This window comes from Pipistrellus hanaki (assembly GCF_964339955.1).
Source record: "Pipistrellus hanaki genome assembly, chromosome: 1".
NCBI classification, from domain to species: Eukaryota; Metazoa; Chordata; class Mammalia; order Chiroptera; family Vespertilionidae; genus Pipistrellus; species Pipistrellus hanaki.
The window spans coordinates 98,087,195-98,112,181 of record NC_140503.1 but is presented as its reverse complement, the minus strand read 5'-3'; the positions used below and the strand labels follow the sequence as shown (position 1 = coordinate 98,112,181).

The 24,987-nt window shown below is 44.9% G+C and overlaps 1 protein-coding gene and 1 long non-coding RNA gene across 2 annotated transcripts in view; one reads left to right on the top strand and one right to left on the bottom strand.

The window, feature by feature from the left end:
- The window catches only part of SCAMP2 (secretory carrier membrane protein 2), a 46,485-nt gene extending 31,701 nt beyond the window's left edge, over nt 1–14,784 (bottom strand). The window contains exon 1 of the mRNA XM_084906330.1: nt 14,605–14,784. Within this exon, the coding sequence (XP_084762456.1) occupies nt 14,605–14,661 (57 nt within the window). The 5' untranslated portion in view covers nt 14,662–14,784. The remainder of the gene's footprint in view (nt 1–14,604) is intronic.
- Nucleotides 1–23,189, top strand: part of LOC311633802 — a 223,981-nt gene extending 200,792 nt beyond the window's left edge. Inside the window, exon 3 of the long non-coding RNA XR_014797016.1 lies at nt 23,157–23,189. This is a non-coding gene — a long non-coding RNA (uncharacterized lncRNA). The remainder of the gene's footprint in view (nt 1–23,156) is intronic.
- Nucleotides 23,190–24,987: the final 1,798 nt, after the last annotated feature.

The following is a 24,987-nucleotide window of genomic DNA, read 5'->3' as shown; positions in this document are numbered from 1 at the left end:
TCCTAGAAAAGGCCGATAAAATAAACAAGACCTATGAAGATATGAAAAGGGATCAACTAGAAATAATAAAGGATCAACTAGAAATAAAGAATACATTCTCTGAAATAAAAAATATTATACAGAGTCCTAAAAACAGAATGGAAGATTGCAAGAATCAAGTCAAAGATTTGGAACACAAAGAGCCAGAGGACACTCCTCTGCAGAAGCAAGAAGACAAGAGAATTCAGAAAGTTGAAGTTAGTATAAGAAACCTCTAGAACAACTTCAAGCGAACCAACATCAGAATTATGGGGGTCCCAGAAGATGACAGAGAGCAAGATACTGGAAACATATTGAAAGAAATAGTGACAGAAAACTTCCCCCGCCTGGTAAAAGTACTAGACTTACAAGTCCAGGAAGTGCACAGAACCCCAAACAAAAGGAATCCAAAGAGGACCACACCAAGACACATCATAATTAAAATTCCAAGAGCAAAAGACAAAGAGAGAATATTAAAAGCAGCAAGAGAAAAACAGGTAGTTACCTATAAAGGAGCACCTATACGATTGTCAGCTGATTTCTCAACAGAAACCATGCAGGCCAGATGGGAACGGCAAGAAATATTCAAGGTGATGAATAACAAGAACCTACAGCCAAAAATACTCTACCCAGCAAAGCTATCACTCAGAATCGAAGGCCAGATAAAGAGCTTCACAAATAAATTTAAGCTAAAGGAGTTCATTACCTCCAAACCAGAATTATATGAATTGCTGAAGGGGGTTCTTTAGGAAAAGGAAGAAAATAACGATAAAAATTATGAACAACAAATACATAACTATCAACAAGTGAATCTAAAACCCAAGGGAAATAAAAAAAAAAACAACATGATGAACAATATTAACTGGTGAATATAATAGAATCAGAGGTATGGAAGGGGAGTGAACTGACGATTCTCGGGGAAAAGGGGAGTGGGAGGATGCGGGAAGAGACTGAACATAAACTGTGCACCTATGGATGAGGACAATGGGGGGTGGGGAAAGGACAGAGGGTGGGATGGGAACCTGGTGGAGGGGAGTAATGGAGGGGGGGGAAAATGAAGAACATTTTTGTAATATTGTAATATTGTTCATATTGTAAATTTTGTTCATATTGTAATAATATGAACAATAAAGATTTATTTTTAAAAAAATAAAGTTAAAAAAAAGAGCCTGGGTGATCCTGGGCCTACCTCCCTGCCACAAACAGTGAATCTGAGCCGTCCCTGACTTGAAGGCCCCATGACCTGGCACAGAGCCTCTCTCAGCACAGTCCATTCTCAGTCAAACTGAGCCACTCACCATTGCCTTCACCTCTGTCTGTTGCTACAGTACAAACCATTCCACACCAAGCACAGGGTAAGGATACCAAGAAAAAACATTGGTTCCTGCCTTCAAGAAGCAAATAGTGCACTACCCAGTTTGGCTCAGTGGATAGAACATCGGCCTGTGGACTGAAAGGTCCCAGGTTTGATTCCAGTCAAGGGTATGTACCTTGGTTTCGGGCACATCCCCAGTAGAGGGTGTGCAGGAGGCAGCTGATTGATGTTTACCCCTCATCAATATTTCTAACTCTCTATCCCTCTCTCTTCCTCTCTATAAAAAAAATCAATAAAATATATTTTAAAAAAAGATGTGGATGCTGTCCCTCACATAAAAACAAAAAACAAACAAACAAAAAAACAGAACAGAGTACAAAACAGAAGCTGGAGCAGAGATAGCACATAGTCAGTGCTGTAACAAGGTGAGGGCAAATGCAAGGGAATCACAGAGAAGGGGGGGACTTAAGCTATCTGCAAGAGCCAAGAAAGAGCCGAAACCAGTTTGGCTCAGTGGATAGAGCGTCTGTCTGCGGACTGAAAGGTCCCAGGTTCTATTCCAGTCAAGGGCATGTACATTGGTTGCGGGCACATCCCCAGTGAAGGGTGTGCAGGAGGCAGCTGGTCGATATTTCTCTCTCATCGATGTTTCTAGCTCTCTATCCCTCTCCCTTCCTCTCTGTAAAAAAAATCAATAAGAAAATATTTAAAAAAAAAAAAAAAAAAAAAAGAATCCTGACTCAAATCAATAAAAGTATTTAAAAAAAAATAAAAGAGTCAAGAAAGGCTTTACTGCCCAGGCCTCCTGCCCCCGGAGCATATGGTTGGGTGTCATCCTGTGCCGGTTTGATTACATGCAGTACCGGGCATGCAAGAAGGCAGCCTATCTTATTGTGCTCTCACATTGATGTTTTTCTTTTTTTCTCCTTTACTCTCTTCTCTGAAAATCAATATTCTTTTTTATTTTTATTAATTTCAGAGAGAGAGAGAGAAACATCAATGATGAGAGAGAATCATTGATTGGCTGCCTCCTGCACACCCCACACTGGGGATAGAGCCATAATCCGGTCATGTGCCGACTGAGAATAACTGTGATCTCCTGGTTTATAGGTCGACGCTCAACCATTGAGCCATGTCAGTCAGGTTAAACTACCGTTTAAAAAAAAAATAAAAAGGCTCTACTGAGGTGGCATCTCAGTTGAGAAATGAAAGAAATTTAACAAGCACTACAGGGCAAGGAAAAAATAGCATTTACAGAGACTTGGCACCTTTAAAAACAGCCTGCATATGTTCAGGGAACAGGAGAAGGTTCTGAGGGTTGTGGAGTGGTGTGTGTACAGAGAACAGCCAGGAGCTCCTGGGAACCAACCTGAAGAAGGGGGAGGGCCAGAATGCAGGAGTTTGGACTTTACCCTATGGGCAATAGAGGAAAACTAGAGATTGTGAGCAGGGATTGCCATGATCGCCTCTGCCGGCAGTGGGGACTGTGCAATGCTGGAGGAAGGATGCCGATATGACTCGCTGGGACACAACAGTTCACATGGGTGATAGTGGGGACTGAACTAAAGTATGACAGCTGGGGACAAGAGAGAGGGGATAGACCCCAGAGACCCTTTTTAGGTAGATGCCACAGGTTTGGGCACTCTCTGGATTGGTAAGGATACGGCATTACTACAGAGCAAGAGAGGAGAAGGCAGGGAAGGGGAAGGAAAGAGTTGAGTTGCCAGCTTGGGTAACTGGGGAACAGGCGACCACTGAGCATGGTAAGTGATCACAGGACAAAAGGAACAGGTTTTTCAGGCGTGGATGTGTGGGAGCAGAAAGAAGATACGAGAAGATACTGGGTCAAAATGGAGATACATATGCAATATAACTGGTTGGAATGGTTGGAAATATCCAGGTGAGAGTTGTTTGAAGCTCAGGAGATAAGTGAGAGCTAGATAAAGTACTAGATCTGGGATTGTTGTTATGTGAATGCTATTCTGAAGCCATGCAAATGGAAGAAATTACTCATAGAAGTATACAGTGAGAAAAAAGTCAAGGACAGAACTCCAGGACACTTATAAATGTATAAGATAAAGTTCTAGAGAAAATTCGCCTGTCCCACAGGAAAGTCCTACCATGCCCATTTGGTGGTTTTGAGAATTCCCAAAGTCAGAGTCAAGCTGGAGCCTACCCTCTCTGGAAAGCAGCAAAACCATCAGTGTCTGTGCAAAGTACCTTTGTTTACACCCAAATCACATCTCCGTCACCACTTTTTCTTCCCACAGGAGAGAACTGTTTTAAATCCTCAGGAAGCAGCCACACCACTGAGATTATCTTTTAACTGCAAAAAGGCAACAATGTGGAGATCGATCCAAGATGTCTGCACAGGTAAATACCTAGCCGCAGCCACACACAACAATTTCAATAAAATACAAATAAAATATAAAATGGACATTACCCAGAACTACAGGAAAATCGACTGACTGGAAATTCTACAGCGAGAAGCAAGGAGAAAACCAGAAGGAAGCACGGAGGAGCTGTAAAAGCTTAAGATACAGAGACACCGCGCGCAGAGAGGACGGAGCCATAGAGGAGGGAGCCGGAGAGGAGGGACAACTGAGTGCCTGGCTGGCGTTCCCTAGCGGGCAGGAGATAAACTCTCCGACTGTGCTGGGCCCCAGTTCCGACTGCTCTGAACCCCAGTTCTAGGCCAGACCCCAGGGACCCAGGCTCATCCATAGGGAGCTGGGCTGTAAGGCGGAGCCCCGGGGGAGCGGCGAAAGGAGGTCCCGGAGGCGCGCACATTGCGTGTAGAGAAGGGACGGTTGGCTGTGCCACGGGATTGCCCTGGCGGGAAGGAGACTGGGGCTCCAGACTGCTCTGAACGCCACCTCCAATCCCACTTCCAACTGAAATGAACCCCAGTTCCGGGCTCATTGGGGAAGAGCCTAGACTGTTTGGTAGCAGGTGAAAATCGCGGGCACCTTTCTCTCAGAGGCGCTTGCAGCGAGTACTGAAGCACCCTGAGACCCAGGAACCGCATAGGGCAGGCATAGGGCGGGGCTGACGGAAGCCAAGGCTGTAGGCTCCACCCTGAAACTTCGCCCCATCAGGGAAGCTTCGAAAATGCGACAATGAAATAGATCACAAACGAAAGAAATGGAGGACAAAAAGCGAATGGATATAGAGTTCAAATCTACGCTTATAAGGTTTTTCAAGAATTTCCTAGAAAAGGTCCATAAGTCCTATGAGGATATGAAAAGGGATCAACTAGAATTAATAAGGAATCAATGAGAAATGATAAGGGATCAACAAGAAATAAAGAATACATTGTCTGAAATAAAAAATATTATACAGAGTCCTAAAAACAGAATGGAAGATCGCAAGAATCAAGTAAAAGATTTGGAACATAAAGAGCCAGAAGACACTCCTCCGCAGAAGCAAGAAGACAAGAGAATCCAGAAAATTGAAGATAATGTAAGAAATCTCTGGGATAACTCCAAGCGAACCAACATCAGAATTATGGGGGTCCCAGAAGATGAGAGAGAGCAAGATATCAAAAACATACTGAAAGAAATAGTGACAGAAAACTTCCCCCACCTGGTGAAAGAATTAGACTTACAAGTCCAGGAAGCGCACAGAACTCCAAACAAAAGGAATCCAAAGAGGACCACACCAAGACACATCATAATTAAAATTCCAAGAGCAAAAGACAAAGAGAGAATATTAAAAGCAGCAAGAGAAAAACAGGTAGTTACCTATAAAGGAGCACCCATACGATTGTCAGCTGATTTCTCAACAGAAACCATGCAGGCCAGACAGGAATGGCAAGAAATATTCAAGGTGATGAATAGTAAGAACCTACAGCCAAAGATAATCTACCCAGCAAAGCTATCACTCAGAATCGAAGGCCAGATAAAGAGCTTCACTAATAAAAAAAAAAAAAGCTAAAGGAGTTCATCACCACCAAACCAGAATTATATGAATTGCTGAAGGGGGTTCTTTCAGAAGAGAAAGTAAATAAAGATAAAAATTATGAACAACAGTAAATGGACTAAATGCTCCAATCAAAAGACATAGGGTAATGGATTGGATAAGAAAACAAGACCCATATATCTGTTGTCTACAAGAAACCCACCTCAGAAAAAAAGATGCACACAGACTGAGGGTGAAGGGATGGAAAAAGGTTTTCCAGGCGAATGGAAATGAAAAAAAAAGCTGGGGTAGCAACACTTATATCTGACAAATTAGAACTCAGAGTGAAGGACATAACAAGAGATAATGAAGCCGAATCCGGTTTGGCTCAGTGGATAGAGCGTCAGCCTACGGACTGAAGGGTCCTGGGTTCGATTCCGGTCAAGGGCATGTACATTGGTTGTGGGCACATCCCCAGTGGGGGGTATGCAGGAGGCAGCTGATCGATGATTCTCTCTCATCGATGTTTCTAGCTCTCAATTCCTCTCCCTTTCTCTCTGTAAAAAATCAATAAAATATATATATTAAAAAAAAAAAAAAAAAAAAAAAAAAAAAAAGAGATAATGAAGGCCACTTCATAATACTAAAGGGAGCAATCCAACAAGAAGAAATAACCCTGGTAAATATATATGCACCCAATACAGGAGCACCCCAATATATAAAAAAACTGCTGGAGGACATTAAGGGAGAGATTAATAGCAATACAATCATAGTAGGAGATTTTAATACCCCACTGTCACCCTTTGACAAATCATCTAAACAAAAAATCAGCAAAGAAATATCAATCCTAAATGACTCGCTAGACCAGATGGAATTAATCGACATTTTCAGAACATTCCACCCCAAAGCCACAGAATATACATTCTTCTCAAGCGCACATGGGACATTCTCAAAGATAGACCACATTTTGGGACATAGGCAAAGTCTCTTCAAATTCAAAAAGATAGAAATCATATCAAGCATCTTCTCAGATCATAGTGCCATAAAACTGGAAATTAACTACAATGAAAAAAATCCAAAGAAATCAAACACATGGAGACTAAACAGCATGCTATTAAACAAGGACTGGGTTACCAAAGAAATCAAGGAAGAAATTAAAAACATCCTGGAAACAAATGACAATGAAAACACAACTATCCAAAATCTATGGCACACAGCAAAGGCAGTTTTGAGAGGGAAGTTCATATCCCTACAAGCCTATTGCAAAAAACTGGAAAAAAGGGTAACAAATGATCTAACTCTACAACTCAAAGAGTTAGAAAAAGAGCAACAAGAAAAGCCCAGTGTAAGCAGAAGGAAGGAAATAACAAAAATCAGAGCACAGATAAACGACATAGAGACCAAAGAAACAATACATAAGATCAACAAAACCAAGAGCTGGTTCTTTGAAAGAATAAACAAGATAGATGGACCTCTAGCCAGACTAACCAAGAAACAAAGAGAGAGGACCCAAATAAACAAAATCAGAAACGAAAGAGGTGAAATAACGACAGACTCCGCCGAAATACAAAGGATTGTTACAAAATACTACGAACAACTCTATTCCAACAAACTGAACAACCTGGAGGAAATGGACATATTCCTAGAAAAATACAACCTTCCAAAACTCAATCAGGAAGAATCTAAAAATCTCAATAGAGCAGTGACTTGGGAAGAAATTGAAACAGTCATCAAAAAGCTTCCAGCAAACAAAAGCCCAGGGCCAGATAGCTTCACAGAAGAGTTTCACCAAACATTCAAGGAAGAACTAAAACCTATCCTCCTCAGACTATTCCAAAAAATTCAAGAGGAAGGAACACTTCCAAACGCCTTCTATGAAGCCAGCATCACCCTAATACCAAAACCAGATAAAGACAACTCAATGAAAGAGAATTACAGGCCAATATCCCTCATGAACATAGGTGCCAAAATCCTCAACAAAATTCTAGCAAATCGGCTCCAGCAGAGCATCACAAAGATCATACACCATGACCAAGTAGGATTTATTCCAGGAATGCAAGGTTGGTACAATATCTGCAAATCAATAAACGTGATACATCACATAAACAAGTTGAAAGATAAAAATCATATAGTCATATCAATTGATGCAGAAAAAGCATTTGATAAAATCCAACACCCTTTCCTGATAAAAACTCTCAACAAGGTGGGAGTACAAGGATCATACCTCAACATAATAAAAGCTATATGTGATAAACCCACAGCCAACATCATACTCAATGGGCAAAAACTAAAACCATTCCCTCTAAGATCAGGAACAAGACAGGGATGCCCACTATCGCCACTCCTCTTTGACATAGTACTGGAAGTACTAGCCATTGCAATTAGACAAGAGGAGGAAATAAAAGGCATCCAAATTGGAAAAGAAGAAGTAAAGTTATCCTTATTTGCAGACGACATGATATTGTATATAAAAAACCCAAAAGACTTCATTAAAAAACTAATTGGCTTAATAAATGAATTTGGCAATGTAGCAGGATACAAAATTAACGCCAAGAAATCTATGGCATTTCTATACACCAACAGCGAATTTATAGAAACAGAGACTAAAAAAGCAATTCCATTTACCATCGCACCAAAAAAATTAAGATACCTAGGAATAAACTTAACTAAGGAAGTAAAGGACCTATATGCGGAAAACTACACGACACTGAAAAAAGAGATAGAGGAAGATGTAAACAGATGGAAGAACATACCATGTTCATGGATTGGTAGAATCAACATCATCAAAATGTCCATACTTCCTAAAGCAATCTATAGGTTCGATGCACTCCCCATTAAAATACCAACGGCATATTTCACTGACCTAGAAAGAACTCTCCAAAAGTTCATTTGGAACAATAAAAGACCCCGAATAGCCACAGCAATCCTGAGAAAGAAGAGTAAAGTAGGAGGGATCTCAATACCAGACTTCAAACTGTATTACAAAGCCACTGTTCTCAAAACAGCCTGGTACTGGCACAATAACAGACATATAGATCAATGGAATCGAATCGAGAACCCAGATATCAACCCAAATCACTATGCTCAATTAATATTTGACAAAGGAGGCACAAATATACAATGGAGTCAAGACAGTCTCTTCAATAAATGGTGTTGGGAAAATTGGACAGATACATGCAAAAGAATGAAACTAGGTCACCAACTTACACCATACACAAAAATAAACTCAAAATGGATACAGGACTTAAACATCAGACAGGAAACCATAAAAATACTAGAAGCATCCACCGGCAACAAAATCTCAGACATATGCCTAAAGAACTTCTTCACTGATACTGCCCCTAGGGCAATGGAAGCTAAAGAGAAAATAAACAAATGGGACTACATCAAAATAAAAAGCTTTTTTACAGCAAAAGAAACCATCAACAAAACAACAAGAAAGCCCACTGTGTGGGAGAACATATTTGCAAATGTTACCACTGATAAAGGTTTAATCTCCAACATCTACAAACAGCTTATACAACTAAATAAAAGGAAGATGAATGATCCAATTAAAAAATGGGCAATGGACCTAAATAGAATATTTTCAAAAGAAGACAGAAGGAAGGCCAAAAGGCACATGAAAACATGCTCAAAGTCACTAATTATCCGAGAGATGCAAATCAAAACAACAATGCGGTACCATCTCACACCTGTCAGAATGGCCAACATCAACAAATCAACAAACGACAAGTGTTGGCGAGGTTGTGGAGAAAAAGGAACCCTCGTGCACTGCTGGTGGGAATGTAGACTGGTGCAACCACTGTGGAGAACAGTGTGGAGTTTCCTCAAAAAACGGAAAATGGAACTCCCATTTGACCCAGTAATCCCACTCCTAGGAATATATCCCAAGAAACTAGAAACACCAATCAGAAAGGATATATGCACCCCTATGTTCATAGCAGCACAGTCTACAATAGCTAGAATCTGGAAACAGCCTAGGTGCCCGTCAGCAGATGATTGGATCAAAAAACTTTGGTACATCTACACAATGGAATACTATGCTGCCATAAAAAAGAAGGAATTCTCATCATTTGCAGCAACCTGGATAGAACTAGAGAACATCATGCTGAGTGAAATAAGCCTGTCAATGAAAGAGAAATACCACATGGCCTCACTCATTTATGGATATTAAAAAACATTATAAACTGACAAACCAAAAGATAGATATAGAGACAGTAAAGCAACAAGTAGACTGTAAAATTACAGCGGGGAGAGTAGGGAGATCTGGGGGAGATAAGAGATCAACCAAAGGACTTGTATACATGCATATAAGTACAACCAATGGACACAAAACTCTGGGGAGGAAGGGTATGTAGGGGGGGGCAATGTTAAAATATGTACACAAGATAATAATTTAATAAAAAAAATAAAAATAAAAATAAATAATAATAAAAAAATTATGAACAACAAATACGTAACTATCAACAAGTGAATCTAAAAATCAAGGAAATTAAAAAAAAATCTGATGAACAATATTAACTGGTGAATATAATAGAATCAGAGGTATGGAAGGGGAGTGAACTGACGATTCTTGGGGAAAAGGGGAGAGGGGGATGTGGGAAGAGACTGAACATAAACTGTACACCTATGGATGAGGACAATTGTGGGTGGGGAAAGGGCAGAGGGTGGGATGGGAACATGGTGGAGGAGACCAATGGAGGTGGGGGGGGAAGGAAAGGACCATTTGTAATAATATAAACCATAAAAATTTATTTTAAAAAAAAAGGCAACATGTGAAAGCAATAAATTGTATGATTTGGAAACTCATGAAGACCGAAAGGCTCTCTCTATTGAGTAACACCAGCTGGTCCACTCCCCTCCTTCATATCAATGCGGGCCACCAGGGTAGCCTGGCCGAAATACCAAGGAGGAAAGCACCGCTGGCATGTGCCTGGGTGACCTGCTTGTTAGTGGACTGCTGGAAAATCAAATGAACAGTACACTGCCTATCTTTTTAGCCCCTTACCTCCCATTACCATGACAAGACTGAGAAACTTTAAGGAGCAGATACACGGGACACAGTCCAAAGCAGGACCAGCATCTCCAGAGAGAACAAAGCAGAGGGGTTACCTAGTGCCACTGGAGGTTGTGAAATCAGTAACACTTGGCTTGCAGTTTCCTGCTTCCTCCCACAAGTTTAGTAAACCCTCAGCTGCACTCTTGTGACAACTTTCCTTTCATGGCTCTTACTTTGCAGGAAGTTTTCTAATAATTCCAATTATAACTATACCATGCACAAGGAAGAGGTCATAAAAGGCCACACCCACAGTGTGGGGCAGGGATGGGAGTAGGGGGTGGATAAAGAACATGGGTAAGGTCTGGCCAGCATGGTTCAGTGGTTGAGCATAGACCTATGAACCAGGAAGTCAAGGTTTGATTCCCAGTCAGGGCACATGCCCAGGTTGTGATCTTGATCTTCAGTAGGGGATGTGCAGGAGGCAGCCAAACAATGAATGAACACACACACACACACACACACACACACACACACACACATAAGAAAGTCAACTTATAGGAGAACTGGAAGTTTCATGAAATATTACAAAAGTTAGCAGAAAAAGGATTCTATGGTTTAATAACTTTAAGAAATGTCGGCTTAAAGTTGAGGATTTTTCAGAGCCTTTAACAAATTAACAAGCCTTATCAATCTTCAAGTAAAATACAATAGGAATATGGAGTGATTCCCAAAACCTTATTACTCAGAACATATACTACTTTAAAAGTACTGTCTTGCTCAGCTGACATGGTTGAGCATCAACCTATGAACCAAGAAGTCACAGTTCAATGCCAGCTCAATGTGGGGCGTGCAAGAGATGGCTGATCAATGATTCTCTCTCATCATTAATGTTTCTATCTCTCTCTCCCTCTCCCTTCTTCTCTGAAATCTATTTTCAAATATTTTTTTAAAAAGTACTATCTTAAAAAGCATAAGGCAATTATTCCAGCCCCACACACTGGAGGAAAAAAAAAAATAGCCTTGCTAATGCTAATTTGTTATTTTCACCCCTATCAGTACTCTCATTTTGTAAAAAAAATTTTAATTGATTTTAGAGAGGAAGGGAAGGAATAGAGAGATAGAAACATCGATGAGAAACAGCAATCGGCTGCCTCCTGCATGCCCCCTATTGGCGATTGAGCCCAAAACCCAGGCAGGGCACATGACAGGTAATCGAACCTGGGAACTCTTGGTTCATGGGTCAACACTCAACCACTGAGCCACACCAGCCGGGCAGTACTCTCATTTTAAGAATGGTGGTAATGGTGATGACATAATAGTTTTTTCCTGGCTGGCCTAAATAACCCCAGAGCAGTGGAAGACAATATTTGAGCTTTAAAGACCTTTAAAACAGCACTGTTCTGGGAATCAGATCCAGGTCTGGGCTTCTTCCAGCTGCAAATTAGCCAGTGACTCAGGTATGTCCCATTCTCATTGGGTTCTTGGTTTTCTCATCTCTAAACTGAAGGGGTTAGAACAGACTTCTGAGGATATTCTCAGCTTTAATAATCCACCATGAACTCTGAATGCTATATTTTCACAACCCACCATCAAGTGATAGAAAAAAGGACTCTAGTTTGAAGGCTGACCTTTGCCTCCCTCCTCAGTTCTGGGCCAACACCATGGGTAAATGAAGCTGGGCTCACACCCTGTCACCAACGGCTACACCCTCCACTGTCCCAGTCCTAGCAGTCGAGGAACCAGATGCTGTCCTTACAAAGAGAGGGAGAGCAGCTCCAGGAGAAGGAGCTTAGGGGTCTCACTTCCAAAGCTCCTTCTCCCCACACAACTGTGCACCAAGAGGGAAAACCAGCCCAGAGTATAGAGAAGAATCATAGCCACCAAATTCCCTTCTTCCTTCAAAGGATTCCCCAACCAGATGTTGCTATTCACAGGCCCACAGCTGTTTCCTGTCCTGCCATATTCTGGGATTGCCTGATGGACAGATTGTCTTGCTTGAATTCAGATATTTCTTCTACCACAGTTAGCACAATCATTTCTGGGGCTGAAGATGTAGTTTAATACTTTCCAGCTAGCACTAATACAAAGCTGAACTCAGGCCAACTATCTTGCCACTATTAGCAGTGGGGACAAGCTGACCACCTCTGTTAGATATCAACAGACATTTTAATTGTTTCTGACAGAAAAAAAAAAAAAAAGCAAATGATTACACAGTATACAAACCAAAAGCCTACTAGATCTTTATGAAAACTCAAACTCCAGTATTATACAGCAATTTTGAAATTAAAATAAAAATAGTTACCAGAAGACACTGGCAAATAATATGCAAATATTCTCTCTCTCTCTCTCTCTCTCTCTCTCTCTCTCTCTCTCTCTTTCTCTCTCTCTCTTGTTTTTTTGTTAATCCTCACTGAGGATATTTTTCCATTGATTTTTTTACGGCCAGTAGGAGAGATAAGGAAAAACAGAAAGAAATATTGATGTGATTAAAACACATCAATTGGTTGCCTCCTGCATGAGCCCTGACCCTAAATTGAACGTGCGACCCTTTGGTGCCCAGGCTGATGCTCTATTCACAGGGGCAAATGTTCTTTCTTTACTCAACTAACAGAGATGACTGAATTACATAAGAGACAAGGTCCTTGCTAAAGTTCCTGTCAAGAAGCATTAAGCAACAAGAATTCCCTGATTTTACAAAGAACACATCAACAAATTGTCTTGAGGATTTCCATTGGCTAAGTCATCTTGAGACCATGAAAGAAGCAAAAATGTTCAGTCTCCTAACAATGTATAGTAATTCTGTTCTAGTCTCTTTTGGGTTGGCTTTGAGGAGATTAAAGGTGAGAAAGCTCATGCTGTTAGTTGCAGAAAGGAACCCTCCAAAAACTTCCCCTACACTTGCAGGAAGCTGACAACTACCAAAGTCCAAGCAGGATGAATTAATGTGCCTGGTGACATCCTCACAGAGCAGAAACCTCAGGGCTCATAAATCACCAGTGAACACAAACAACTGGTTTTTTCCTAGAACTGGTTTTTTGGGTTTTTTTTTTTTTTTTTTTTAAATATATTTTATTGATTTTTCAAAAAGAGGAACAGAGAGGGATAAAGAGTTAGAAACATCGATCAGCTGCCTCTTGCACACCCAGCACTGGGGACGTGCCCACAACCAAAGTACATGCCCTTGACTGGAATCGAACCCGGGACCCTTCAGTCCGCAGGCTGACGCTCTATCCACTGAGCCAAACCGGTTTCGGCCCTAGAACTGGTTTTAAGCAGACATGAAACAGGAGTTTGGGCATTAACAGGAGTCCCAGCATTTCATTATGGAAAAAGAGTGCCCCTGCCCCTTAGCTCAAAGGCGGAAAAGTTTTGGCTTTAAATAGTAAGACTGTTTCTTACTCCATCGTTTGATTAAAATGTGAGGCCAACTCATAGGTCATTGCATCTCAACTACCCTGCCACCACATACAGGTCCATCAGACCAACATGAAGACCCTTAGAGCTCTCTCACTTCTCTCCCCTCACTAATCTGGGCTCTCCTACTAGCCAATTCAGTCCCAAGCAGACTCTTGGCCAAAGTGTATTTTTTTTTTAATGTTTTTATTGATTTTAGAGAGAGGGAGAGGGAGAGATAGACACATGGGTGAGAGAGAAACATCAACATTGGTGGGCTGCCTCCTGACCACCCCCCACCGGGGATGAAGCCGGCAGGCCAGGCATGTGCCCCAATGAGAATGGAACCGGAGACCTCCTGCTGCTGGGTCCGATGGTCAACCACTGAGCAATGCTGGCTGGACAAAAATGTATAACTCTTATCAAGGCCATATTTCGGCTTCTCACTATCTCCCCGGCTTTCTTTCCTAACAAATCTCTGTGTTCCTCTTACACCTTAAACGATAGTTTGACTGTTCGGGGAAAGGAGACAGGGTGGTCTTGGAATTTCCACATTTCTCCACCCCACTAAGACTTCCACCTCTTCATTACGCTGCTGCCATCTCTCTCCCTCAAACCAAGACTGCAGGATTGGGGTAGTCGCACTTCACCAAGCACTTGTGGTAAGTGAAGTCATTACTCTCTGACGCTCGGGGACTCTCCAGTCTGCTCCAGTCCCTTTCCCCGGGAGTACCCGCCAGAGGGCTTTGTCTGGGAAGTTAGAGGGTCCCACCTCTTCCCAGGTACCAGCGCCCAGCCCCTCCGCCGTCCACCTGCCGCTGGTACCGCCCCACACACGCTACGATAGGCCAGCCTTGAGATCCCGCTCTCCCATTGGGCAGTCGGCCCATCCCTCCCACGCCACGTCTCCTGGCACAGGCGAAAAAGGCCAGGGTGGCGGCCTTCGGCCCTGGAGAGAGCGATGTGTTGGAAGCTCTACCTGGAAGGGGTTCACGTCCATTGGGTCCGCAAAGGGGTTGGTGTCGAAGGCTGACATGGTAATCGGGGGCTGACGGGCGAGATTCGCGAGCGGTTCTGCCTCCGGGCGCCGAGACCCAGCGGCTCTCTCCTGTCAGATCCTCCACTTCCGGGAGCGAGACGGCCGTTCCGGCGCAGGCGCAGCGCCTTCCCCAGGGGGCGTGATCCTGCACGTAACAGAGGTGCGCTCCGCCCTCCCGCCTGCTCTCCTCGCCACCGACCTCTTCCTGGTTCCCGTGCTTCCGCGTCCAGGAACTAGGAAGCCAGACTTGGGGTGTCGGAGCCATCCCCCGCGGCCTCACTACCTGACAGCATCGAGATTTGTGTCGGAGACTCCCCAATATAAACTTTCCAAGTAAACTCCTGTAAGGGGAGCCGGAAACTTAACTCGTTCACTTCCATCGAGGGCAAGTTTGGGAAGCACTCTGGTCCAGACTGGGGAGGAGACTGGAATGGGAGTGTTCTAGTGGTAGGGCCGCAGGGGGGTTATCTTCTGAAGAACCAGCCCTGCAGCTGCCCCCACACTAGCTGAGCTCTGCTTCTTTTAGGCCTTGCCCCTTGATGCGCAGACAGGTTTAGGGTCTAAATAAGCTGGGACTTGAACCTGAGCATCAAGTATTTGTTAAGTGAACGAAGAAGTTTAGCAATACAGCCATGCACTCCCCACAAACTACCTTATTTATTCATCTCCCTGGCTTTGTTCATCTCTGCTGCCACCGAATCCAGCCACTACCATTCCTTACTCTGGACTGGTACAGGGCTGCTCATTGGTCTTTTGTTCATGTTGTAACCAGAGATGTATTTAAAGAGGACAAAATTATTATGGAACTTTATGTTGAAAATTCTTCAATTATCTAACCTAATAATAGAGTAATATTGACAATCACTCTGCTACACAAGCCATGCCCGCCAGCCAATCAGAGCGTGTATGCAAAATAGCCAGACAAATATGGCGGTTAATTTGCATACACGGAGGGAGGGAAGACTGAAGACAGCATAGAAGGAAGAGGGGGGGAAAGTGGAAAGCATGGCAGCTGCTGGAGGGAAAGCACTGGCAGGGCAAGGGGGGCAGGGCGAGGTGTGCAGCGAAGTGCACAGCATCGGGTGCGCTCCCCTCCCACCCACCCCGCCCTGCCCGCCACAGCAGGAGAGGTGGGGGTGTTGGGAGGGAAACCTGCCAGAAATCTTAAAGAAATATTCCTGCAACAGGTGCCTAGTTTTACATAAAGGCCCGAATTCTTAATCTGGCCTCTTGTTCCTACCCCTACTTTTGCCCACCCCCATGCATTTCAGTCCTCCTAGTGGTTTTTCAGTTCCTCAGACTTCCCTTATTCCCTCCTGCCTCAGGACCTTTGCACCAGATGTCCCTGCTTCCTAGTATGCTCTTAGCTCATGCCCTCATTGTCACCTAATTAACTCTTAGTATCCTTCAAATTCAAGCTCAGATGCCCCTCAGGAGTGGCCTCTCTTCACACTGTAGGTTGGATCAGCCCTCTTCTCCACACATAAACTCATTATTAGCCTATACTTTTACTTCATAAAACCTATTGCAGATTGTAAGTACACATGTGGATAGGTGGTTATTTATTTGTGCCTGTCTCTCCCACTAGATCGTAAGCTACAGGGGTAGGAGTAGGGTCTGTCTTGCTCACTGTTGTAAATATTTACTATTTTCCTCATCCACTTACCTTGCTCTCCCCTGTCTAAATACCAGCTGAACTTTTCTTCAGGAAATGTCCACAAGTGGGAGAATGGAAAGGAATCCAGGTTTGTGTCCCCTTAAAAACTACCCTAACCCCTCCCCCCAGCCACCCCTCCAAGGATACTATAAGGAAAGACTCTTGTTTTTCTTCTTTACTACTTATACAGAATACTTCTGGGACTAGACACAGGTTTTGTTTAGTTTTTGCCATACTAACCAATTCTCTGACACAGCTATGGTCATTTAATTCAGTTCTGATACTATCTACCTGGAGTTAGTTTAGCATCAGATCCCACAAGTTAAGGGCTAAGTCCCACTAGACTATCCTCACTTCAGATGGCAATTGCAAGTCTCAGATTGTCACCTGTGCTTCTATAAATCAAGATTCTTATGAACCTCTCGACAGGTTCAATAATTTAGAATTGCTTTCAGAATTCAGAGAAGCACATTTACTGGTTTCTTATATAATAAAGGATATGACAAAGGATATAGATAAACAGCTAGTTGAAGAGATACATAGGGTGAAGTCTGGGTCCTGAGTGCAGGAGCTTCTGTGCCGATGAAGTTGGGGTGAATGTATTCACCAACCTGGAAGCTTTCCTAAGAGAGACTTCATCACATAGGCATGGTCATAATTGATAGTTAACTCAATCTCTCCTCTCTCCTCCCTGGAAGAGAGAAGGTAGGTGGAAAGTTTCAAGCTTCTAATCAAGGCTTGTTCTTTCTGGTGACCAACCACATCCTGAGGCTACCCAGAAGCCCACCAAGAGTTGCCTCATTAGGACAAAAAGTGCTTCAATTGCCCAGGAAATTCAAGGGATTTAGGAGCTCTGCCTCAGAAACCATGGTCAAAGACTAAACTTTAGGACAAAAAGATACCCCTAGCACTTTTATTGCTTAGGAAATTACAAAGGTTTTAGGAGTTCTGGACAGGAGTTGTTTATTATTGTATATCACTAGAGGCCCAGTGCGTGGATTCATGCACCAGTGGGGTCCCTCAGCCTGGCCTGTGCCCTCTCACAATCTGGTACTCCTTAGGGGATGTCAGTTTTGGCCCAATCCTCTCAGGACAGGCCAAGGGACCCCACCTGGCTTCTAGTATGCATATAAGATCTTTGGTTAATCTCTTCCCACCCTCCCCCCTGCCCCCTTCCTTCTGAGATTATCAGTCTGTTCCATGTTTCCATGCCTCTGTATTGAGTGTCTGCCCCCTGGTGGTCAGTGCACATCATAGTGAATAATTAAACAGTCGAATGGTCACTTAGGCTTTTATATCTATAATAGGGGCCCAGTGCATGAATTTGTGCACCTTGAAATGAACTGTGGCCCTGATGCTGTGGTGGGCACAGGGGCAGGTCTCAGGCCACCTCCGTGCCCCTGCCTGGCCCCTCCCATCATGGCCCCCAATTCCCTGTGTGCCAGCAGACTTGCTCCTGCCACCACCGCTCCCATGCGCTGACAAGCACCAGCCCCACTCACACCCCATGATGGTGTGGAGCAATTGGGGCCAGCACCAACAGCAGGTTGGGGTGGGGCCAGCACCAGCAGGGGGTGTGAGCTGCTGCCCCAATCGCCTTTCAGGAGCAGGGGAGGTGGAGAAGCCCTCAGGAGCAATCAGGGATGACAGCAGGTGTGAATGGTGGCTCCAGCACCAGCCATGAGTATGGTGCACCAGGCGAGACCACAGCATGCAAGAGCAAAGAATTTTTAGTAACCACCAAAGACTCACCCCAATGACGGCAATTGGCACCCCCACTCACCTGCTCCACCATCCTGCCGGGGCCACCACCCACTGTTTTGCATGCATCCCCTGGTGGTCAGCTTGTTCACTTGTTCGCCGGTTGTTCACTTGTTCCGCCATTCAGTCTATTTGCATGTTAGGATTTTATATATAGATATATAACAGCCTAAGCTACCGTTATGACCGAAGGGGATTTTATATATACCATGTTTCCCCGAAAATAAGACATCCTCCGAAAATAAGACCAAGTGCATGGAAAGATAAGACATCCCCAGAAAATAAGACCTAGCACAATTTTGGAAGAAAAAATTAATATAAGACACCGTGTTATTTTCGGGGAAACAGGGTAGATATATAACAGCCTAAGATACCCTTATGACTGAAGGACCAGAACAGGAACAACTCGTCGACGAGTCACTATGACATGCACTGACCACCAGGAGGCAGACACTCAACATAGGAGCTGCCCCCCTGGAGGTCAGTGCACACCCACAGACAATCACCTGTGGCCAGCAAGCGGCATTGGCGTCTGGCATCTGGTCCTTTTGCACCCTGCCTGGCAACTGTCACCTCCTTGCCGAAACCGGTTTGGCTCAGTGGTAGGGCGTTGGTCTGCGGACTGAAAGGTCCCAGGTTCGATTCCAGTCAAGGGCATGTACATTGGTTGCGGGCACATCCCCGGTAGGGGGTGTGCAAGAGGCAGCTGGTCGATGTTTCTCTCTCATCGACGTTTCTAGCTCTCTATCCCTCTATCCTCCTCTCTGTAAAAAATCAATAAAATATATTTTTAAAAACAAACAAAAAAAACAAACTGTCACTTCCTCTCCCGACCCTGCCAGGGCCTTTGGGCCCCCAGCTGAGATGGGGAACTGAGGGTGCTTGGCAACAGACACAGCCCCTTTCCCAGGAGGGGGTGCGGGGGAGCAAGGGACAGGTCCCTCCTCAGGCCCCGCAGCCAACCACCCACACACCATTCCTCCTCCCCCGCAGGCCAGCAGGCCCTAATTGCCTCACCACCCTCCCACCACCTGTCCACCATGTTGGTGGTGAAGGAAGGGGGGGAGGCAGGGAACTGTGCAGTGGTGGGGCACCCATGTTGGTGTTAAGCATCCATTCCTTCCATGTTCTCTCCAGTGAACATCGCCTTCTCTCCTGACCCCTGGGCTGAGACAGGAAACCTGAGGTGGGTGGTGGTAAACTTAGCCCCTTTCCCAACAGTGCTAAGGGCCAGCTCCCTTCTTGGGGCCTGTAGCCAACCTCCATGCCCTGTTCTTCCTCCCAGCTGGCAGGCCCTGATAGGCCCATGGTCCCTCCCCTATCCTTTCCCCCAGCTGGCAGGACCAAATTGATCAGCACTGATCACCAGCCAGGCCTAGGGACCCCACCTGTGCATGAATTCATGCACTGGGGCTCTAGTATATAGATAATATCAAAGGAAGCATACAGAGGTATTTGCTGTCTGCAGCCTGAGAAAACAGTCTATACAACAGGAGGCTGTCCTGCCTCCTTGTCTGCCCAACCTAGTATAATGGTGGACAGGTGAAGAAAGAATGGAACTTGTTATCATCAGTGTAGAGCTGGCCCACTTATCTGTCTTTGAAGTCACCTGGGATCTGTCCACTTTCCTGTGAAAGATACATCATGCATTTACTTATTAATTCACATATTCAACAAGGGAGGAGGTATAGTAGACCAGAACACTATCTTCTTGGACCATTTACTTCATCTCTTTTTTTTTTTTTTTTTTAAATATATTTTATTGATTTTTTACAGAGAGGAAGGGAGAGAGATAGAGAGTTAGAAACATCGATGAGAGAGAGTCATCGATCAGCTGCCTCTTGCACATCCCCTACTGGGGATATGCCCGCAACCAAGGTACATGCCCTTGACCGGAATCGAACCCGGGACCCTTCAGTCCCCAAGCCAACGCTCTATCCATTGAGCCAAACCGGTCTCGGCTACTTCATCTCTTTAAGATCCATTTTTCTCATCTCTAAAATGGGGCTCATCAAAAGATAAAGAGAAATATTAAAAGCAGCAAGAGAAGAAGATGCTTTCCCGAATCCAAGATGGCTGCACAGGTAAATATCTAGCCGCAGCCGCACACAACAATTTCAATAAAATACAACTAAAATATAAAATGGACATTACCCAGAACTACAGGAAAGTCGACTAACTGAAAATTCTACAAAAAGAAGCAAGGAGAAAACCAGAAGGAAGTGCGGAGGAGCTGTAAAAGCCTAAGGTACAGAGACAGGTGGCGCGCGCAGAGAGGACAGAGCCAGAGAGGAAGGGCGGCTGAGTGCCTGTCTGGTGTTCCCTAGTGGGAAGGAGATTAAAGCTCCGACTGTGCTGGGCCCCAGTTCCGACTGCTCTGAACACCAGTTGTAGGCCAGACCCCAGGGACCCAGGCTCATCCATAGGGAGCTGAGCTGTAAGGCAGAACCCTGGGGGAGCTGTGAAAGGAGGTCCCAGAGGCGCGCACATTGCATGCAGAGAAGGGACGGTTGGCTGTGCCGCGGGATTGCCCTGGCGGGAAGGAGACTGGGGCTCCAGACTGCTCTGAACGCCACCTCCAATCCCACTTCCAACTGAACTGAACCCCAGTTCCGGGCTCATGGGGGGAGAGCCTAGACTGTTTGGTAGCAGGCGAAAATCGAGGGCACCTTTCTCTCAGAGGCGCTTGCAGCGAGTACTGAAGGACCCTGAGACCCAGGAGCCACATAGGGTGGGGCTGATGGAAGATATTGAAAACAAACTGAAAGAAATAGTGACAGAAAACTTCCCCCACCTGGTGAAAGAATTAGACTTACAAGTCCAGGAAGCACACAGGATTCCAAACAAAAGGAATCCAAAGAGGACCACACCAAGACACATCATAATTAAAATTCCAAGAGTAAAAGACAAAGAGAGAATATTAAAAGCAGCAAGAGAGAAACAGGTAGTTACCTATAAAGGAGCACCCATACAATTGTCAGTTGATTTCTCAACAGAAACCATTCAGGCCAGATGGGAATGGCAAGAAATATTCAAGATAATGAAGAGTAAGAACCTACAGCCAAAGATAATCTACCCAGCAAAGCTATCACTCAGAATCGAAGGTCAGATAAAGAGCTTCACTAATAAAAAAAAAAAGCTAAAGGAGTTCATCACTGCCAAACCAGAATTATATGAATTGCTGAAGGGGGTTCTTTCAGAAGAGAAAGTAAATAGAGATAAAAATTATGAACAACAAATACGTAACTATCAACAAGTGAATCTAAAAACCAAGGAAATTTAAAAAAAAAATCTGATGAACAATATTAACTGGTGAATATAATAGAATCTGAGGTATGGAAGGGGAGTGAACTGATGATTCTTGGGGAAAAGGGGAGAGGGGGATATGGGAAGAGACTGAATATAAACTGTGCACTTATGGATGAGGACAATGGGGGTGGGGAAAGGACAGAGGGTGGGATGGGAACTTGGTGGAGGAGAGCAATGGAGCGGGGGGGGGGGAGAGGGAAGGAACATTTGTAATAATATGAACAATAAAAATTTATTTTTTTTTAAAAAAAAGCAGCAAGAGAAAAGCAGTTACCTACAAGGGAGCACCCATTCAATTGTCAGCTGATTTCTCAACAGAAACTGTGCAGGCCAGGTGGGAGTGGCCAGAAATATTCAAAGAACCTACAACCAAGATTACTCTATTCAGCAAAGCTACCATTCAGAATTGAAGGTCAGATAAAGAGCTTCACTGATAAGAGAAAACTAAAGGAATTCATTACTGCCAAACCAGTGTTATATGAAATGCTGAAAGATATTTTTTAAGAAGAGGAAGAAGAAGAAAAATGTAAAGATAAAAATTATGAACAACAAATACGTTATTATTAACAAGTGAATCTAAAAATCAATTGAATAGCCGAAACTGGTTTGGCTCAGTGGATAGTGTCGGTCTGCGGACTGAAAGGTCCCAGGTTCGATTCCAGTCAAGGGCATGTACATTGGTTGCGGGCACATCCCCATTAGGGGGTGTGCAGGAGGCAGCTGGTCGATGTTTCTCTCTCATCGACGTTTCTAGCTCTCTATCCCTCTCCCTTCCTCTCTGTGAAAAATCATAAAATATATATTTTTAAAAGTCAAGTGAATAAAAAATCTGATGAACAGAAAAAATTGATGAGTATAATAGAATCAGGGGCATAGAAAGGGAGTGGACTGACAATTCTTGGGGGAAAGGGGTGTGGGGGTGTGGGAAGAAACTGGAAAAATCGTACACCTATGGATGAGGATAATGGGGGGCGGGTAAGGGCAGAGGGTGGGTGGGAACTGGGTGGAGGGGAGTTATGGGGGGGGGGAAGAGGAATAATTGTAATAATCTGAACAATAAAGATTTATTGAAATGAAAGAAAAGTAACCTCAAACCTCATTTAATTAAAACTATACTAGGCCGGAATTGGGAGGAGGATCCAAGATGGCTGCACAGGTAAACACCTAACCGCAGCCGCACACAACAATTTTAATAAAATACAACTAAAATATAGAATGGACATTGCCCAGAGCTACAGGAAGTCTACTGACTGAATATTCTACAACTAGAAGCAAGGAGAAAACCAGAAGGAAAATCAGAGGAGCTGTAAAAGCCTAAGGTACGGAGACATGCTCCGTGCACAGAGAAGACGAAGCCGGAGAGGAGGTGGAGGCTGAGTACCTGGCTGGTGTTCTCTAGGAGGAAGGAAATAAAAGCCCCGGACTGGGCTGAACCCCAGAACTGGCAGCGCTGAACCCCAGTTCTAGGCCAGACCCTGGGAACTCAGGCTCAAACAGAGGGAGACAGGGCTGTGAGGTGGAATCCCAGGGGAGCGGTGAAAAGCAGAGTCAACAGACTGTCCTCTGCGCGCAGAGGACGGAATGTTGACTCTGATGCTAGATTGCCCTAGCAGGAAGGAAACAAAAGCTCCAGCTGTGCTGAGCCCCAGTTCCGACTGCTCTGAACCCCAGTTATAGGCCAGAACCTGGGGACCCAGGCTTAAAGAGAGGGAGCCTGGTCTATGAGGCAGAATCCCAGGGGAGTGGCAAAAGGCAGAGCCCCCAGAGTCGCTCACATTGCGCGCAGAGGACAGTCTGTTGACTCTGATGCTAGACTGCCCTATCAGGAAGGAGATAAAAGGTCCAGACTGGGAAGAACGCTATGAGGAGCGGGAGCCGCTGCCAGGCACCAACAAGCCGGGTGCCAGCAAGGAGCTGGGCGACAGGGCCCCCGGGGGGGGGGAGGTGCCGCTGGGCCCTCAACTGCTATGATTGCGGGCCACGGAGCCAAGGCCGGGGGCTGCTTCCTGGGCGGCGCCGACCCGGGCAACAGGCTGGAGCAGCGCGGGAGCCCGCGGAGAACATAGGGGTGCCACAGGACAGCCTGCAGAGCTTCCAGGACGAGGAGGAAGAAACCGAAGAAGTTTTCAATGTGAAGAAATCAAGTTATAGCAAAAGATAGTAAAATTACTTAAGAAAGAATACAAAGAAGATGTTGAAAAATTGAAGACTAAGACAGAACTCAACTCAGCAGCCAACATTGCAACATAAATGCATTAAAAAAAAAAAAAAAGGCAGAATGTTGGAGAGGCGGCGGCCAGGTCAAGAGTGGCCAGGCCCAGGGCAGTGGCAGCCGGGCCCGGAGCAGCCAGGCCTGGGGCAGTGGCAGCCAGGCCTGGGGCAGAGGTGGCCAAGCCCAGGGTGGCCAGGCCCCGGAGCAGCCAGACCCGGAGCAGCTGGGCCCAGAGCAGCCGGGTTGGAGCAGCCAGGCCCAGAGCAGCAGCAGCCAGGCCCGAAGCAGCCAGGACAGGAGCGGCCAGGCCCGGAGCAGCAGGGCCCAGAGCAGCCGGGTCAGGAGCAGCAAGGCCTGGAGCAGCAGCAGCCAGGCCCGGAGAGAAACATCGACCAGCTGCCTTTTGCACACCCCTACCGGGGATGTGCCAGCAACCAATGTACATGCCCTTGATCGGAATTGAACCTGGGACCTTTCAGTCCACAGATCGACCCTCTACCGCTGAGCCAAACCGGTTTCGGCTGTATGATTCTTATGTTTTCTGTTTTATTTTATTTTTATTTTTTATTTATTTATTTTAAAATATATATTTTATTGATTTTTTTTACAGAGAGGAAGGGAGAGAGATAGAGAGCTAGAAACGTCGATGAGAGAGAAACATCGACCAGCTGCCTCCTGCACACACCCCCTACCGGGGATGTGCCCGCAACCAATGCACATGCCCCTGACCGGAATCGAACCCAGGACTTTTCAGTCCGCAGACCGACGCTCTACCACTGAGCCAAACCGGTTTTGGCTGTTTTCCGTTTTATTATTCCTTAGTGTATGGTAAAGTTTCCTTTGAAATGCAGGCTGATTTACCTGAGCCAAGGGGCCCCAGAGCGGGGAGTGTTGATGTTTAGAGATGCACATAACATAACAGAGAAAACAGTACCCCTCTTTTCCTGGGCATGTGTGGTAGAGGCTGTGTGAATCAGTGTAGGGGAGGCAGAGTCAGGACTGTAGCCCCCTCACAAGTAGTTCCCTGGAGCTTTGGCTATTGTGTTCTTATTCCACATCCAAGGCCCAGGCTAGCCTTTGCCATGCAGGGTTCCTGGTGACTCTCCTTGATTTGTGTGTATTGTGACTTGTGAGCAGTTCAGCCTGGAGGAGGGGCTGGGTTCTGAGTCTTACAGAACTTAGGGCAGGGAGGATGAGAGGAGCCCCCAGAACTGACTGCCTTCTAGAATCCCACATAATACCATCTGACCCTTGAACAACCCTGTCAATCCAGTATTATCCCCTTTTACAGATGAAGAAAGAGAAGCTCAGACAGGCTAAGGGCCTTGCATGTGATATTTACCATCATGATCAAGCATCAATGAGTCCCTGCTCATTAGCAGGT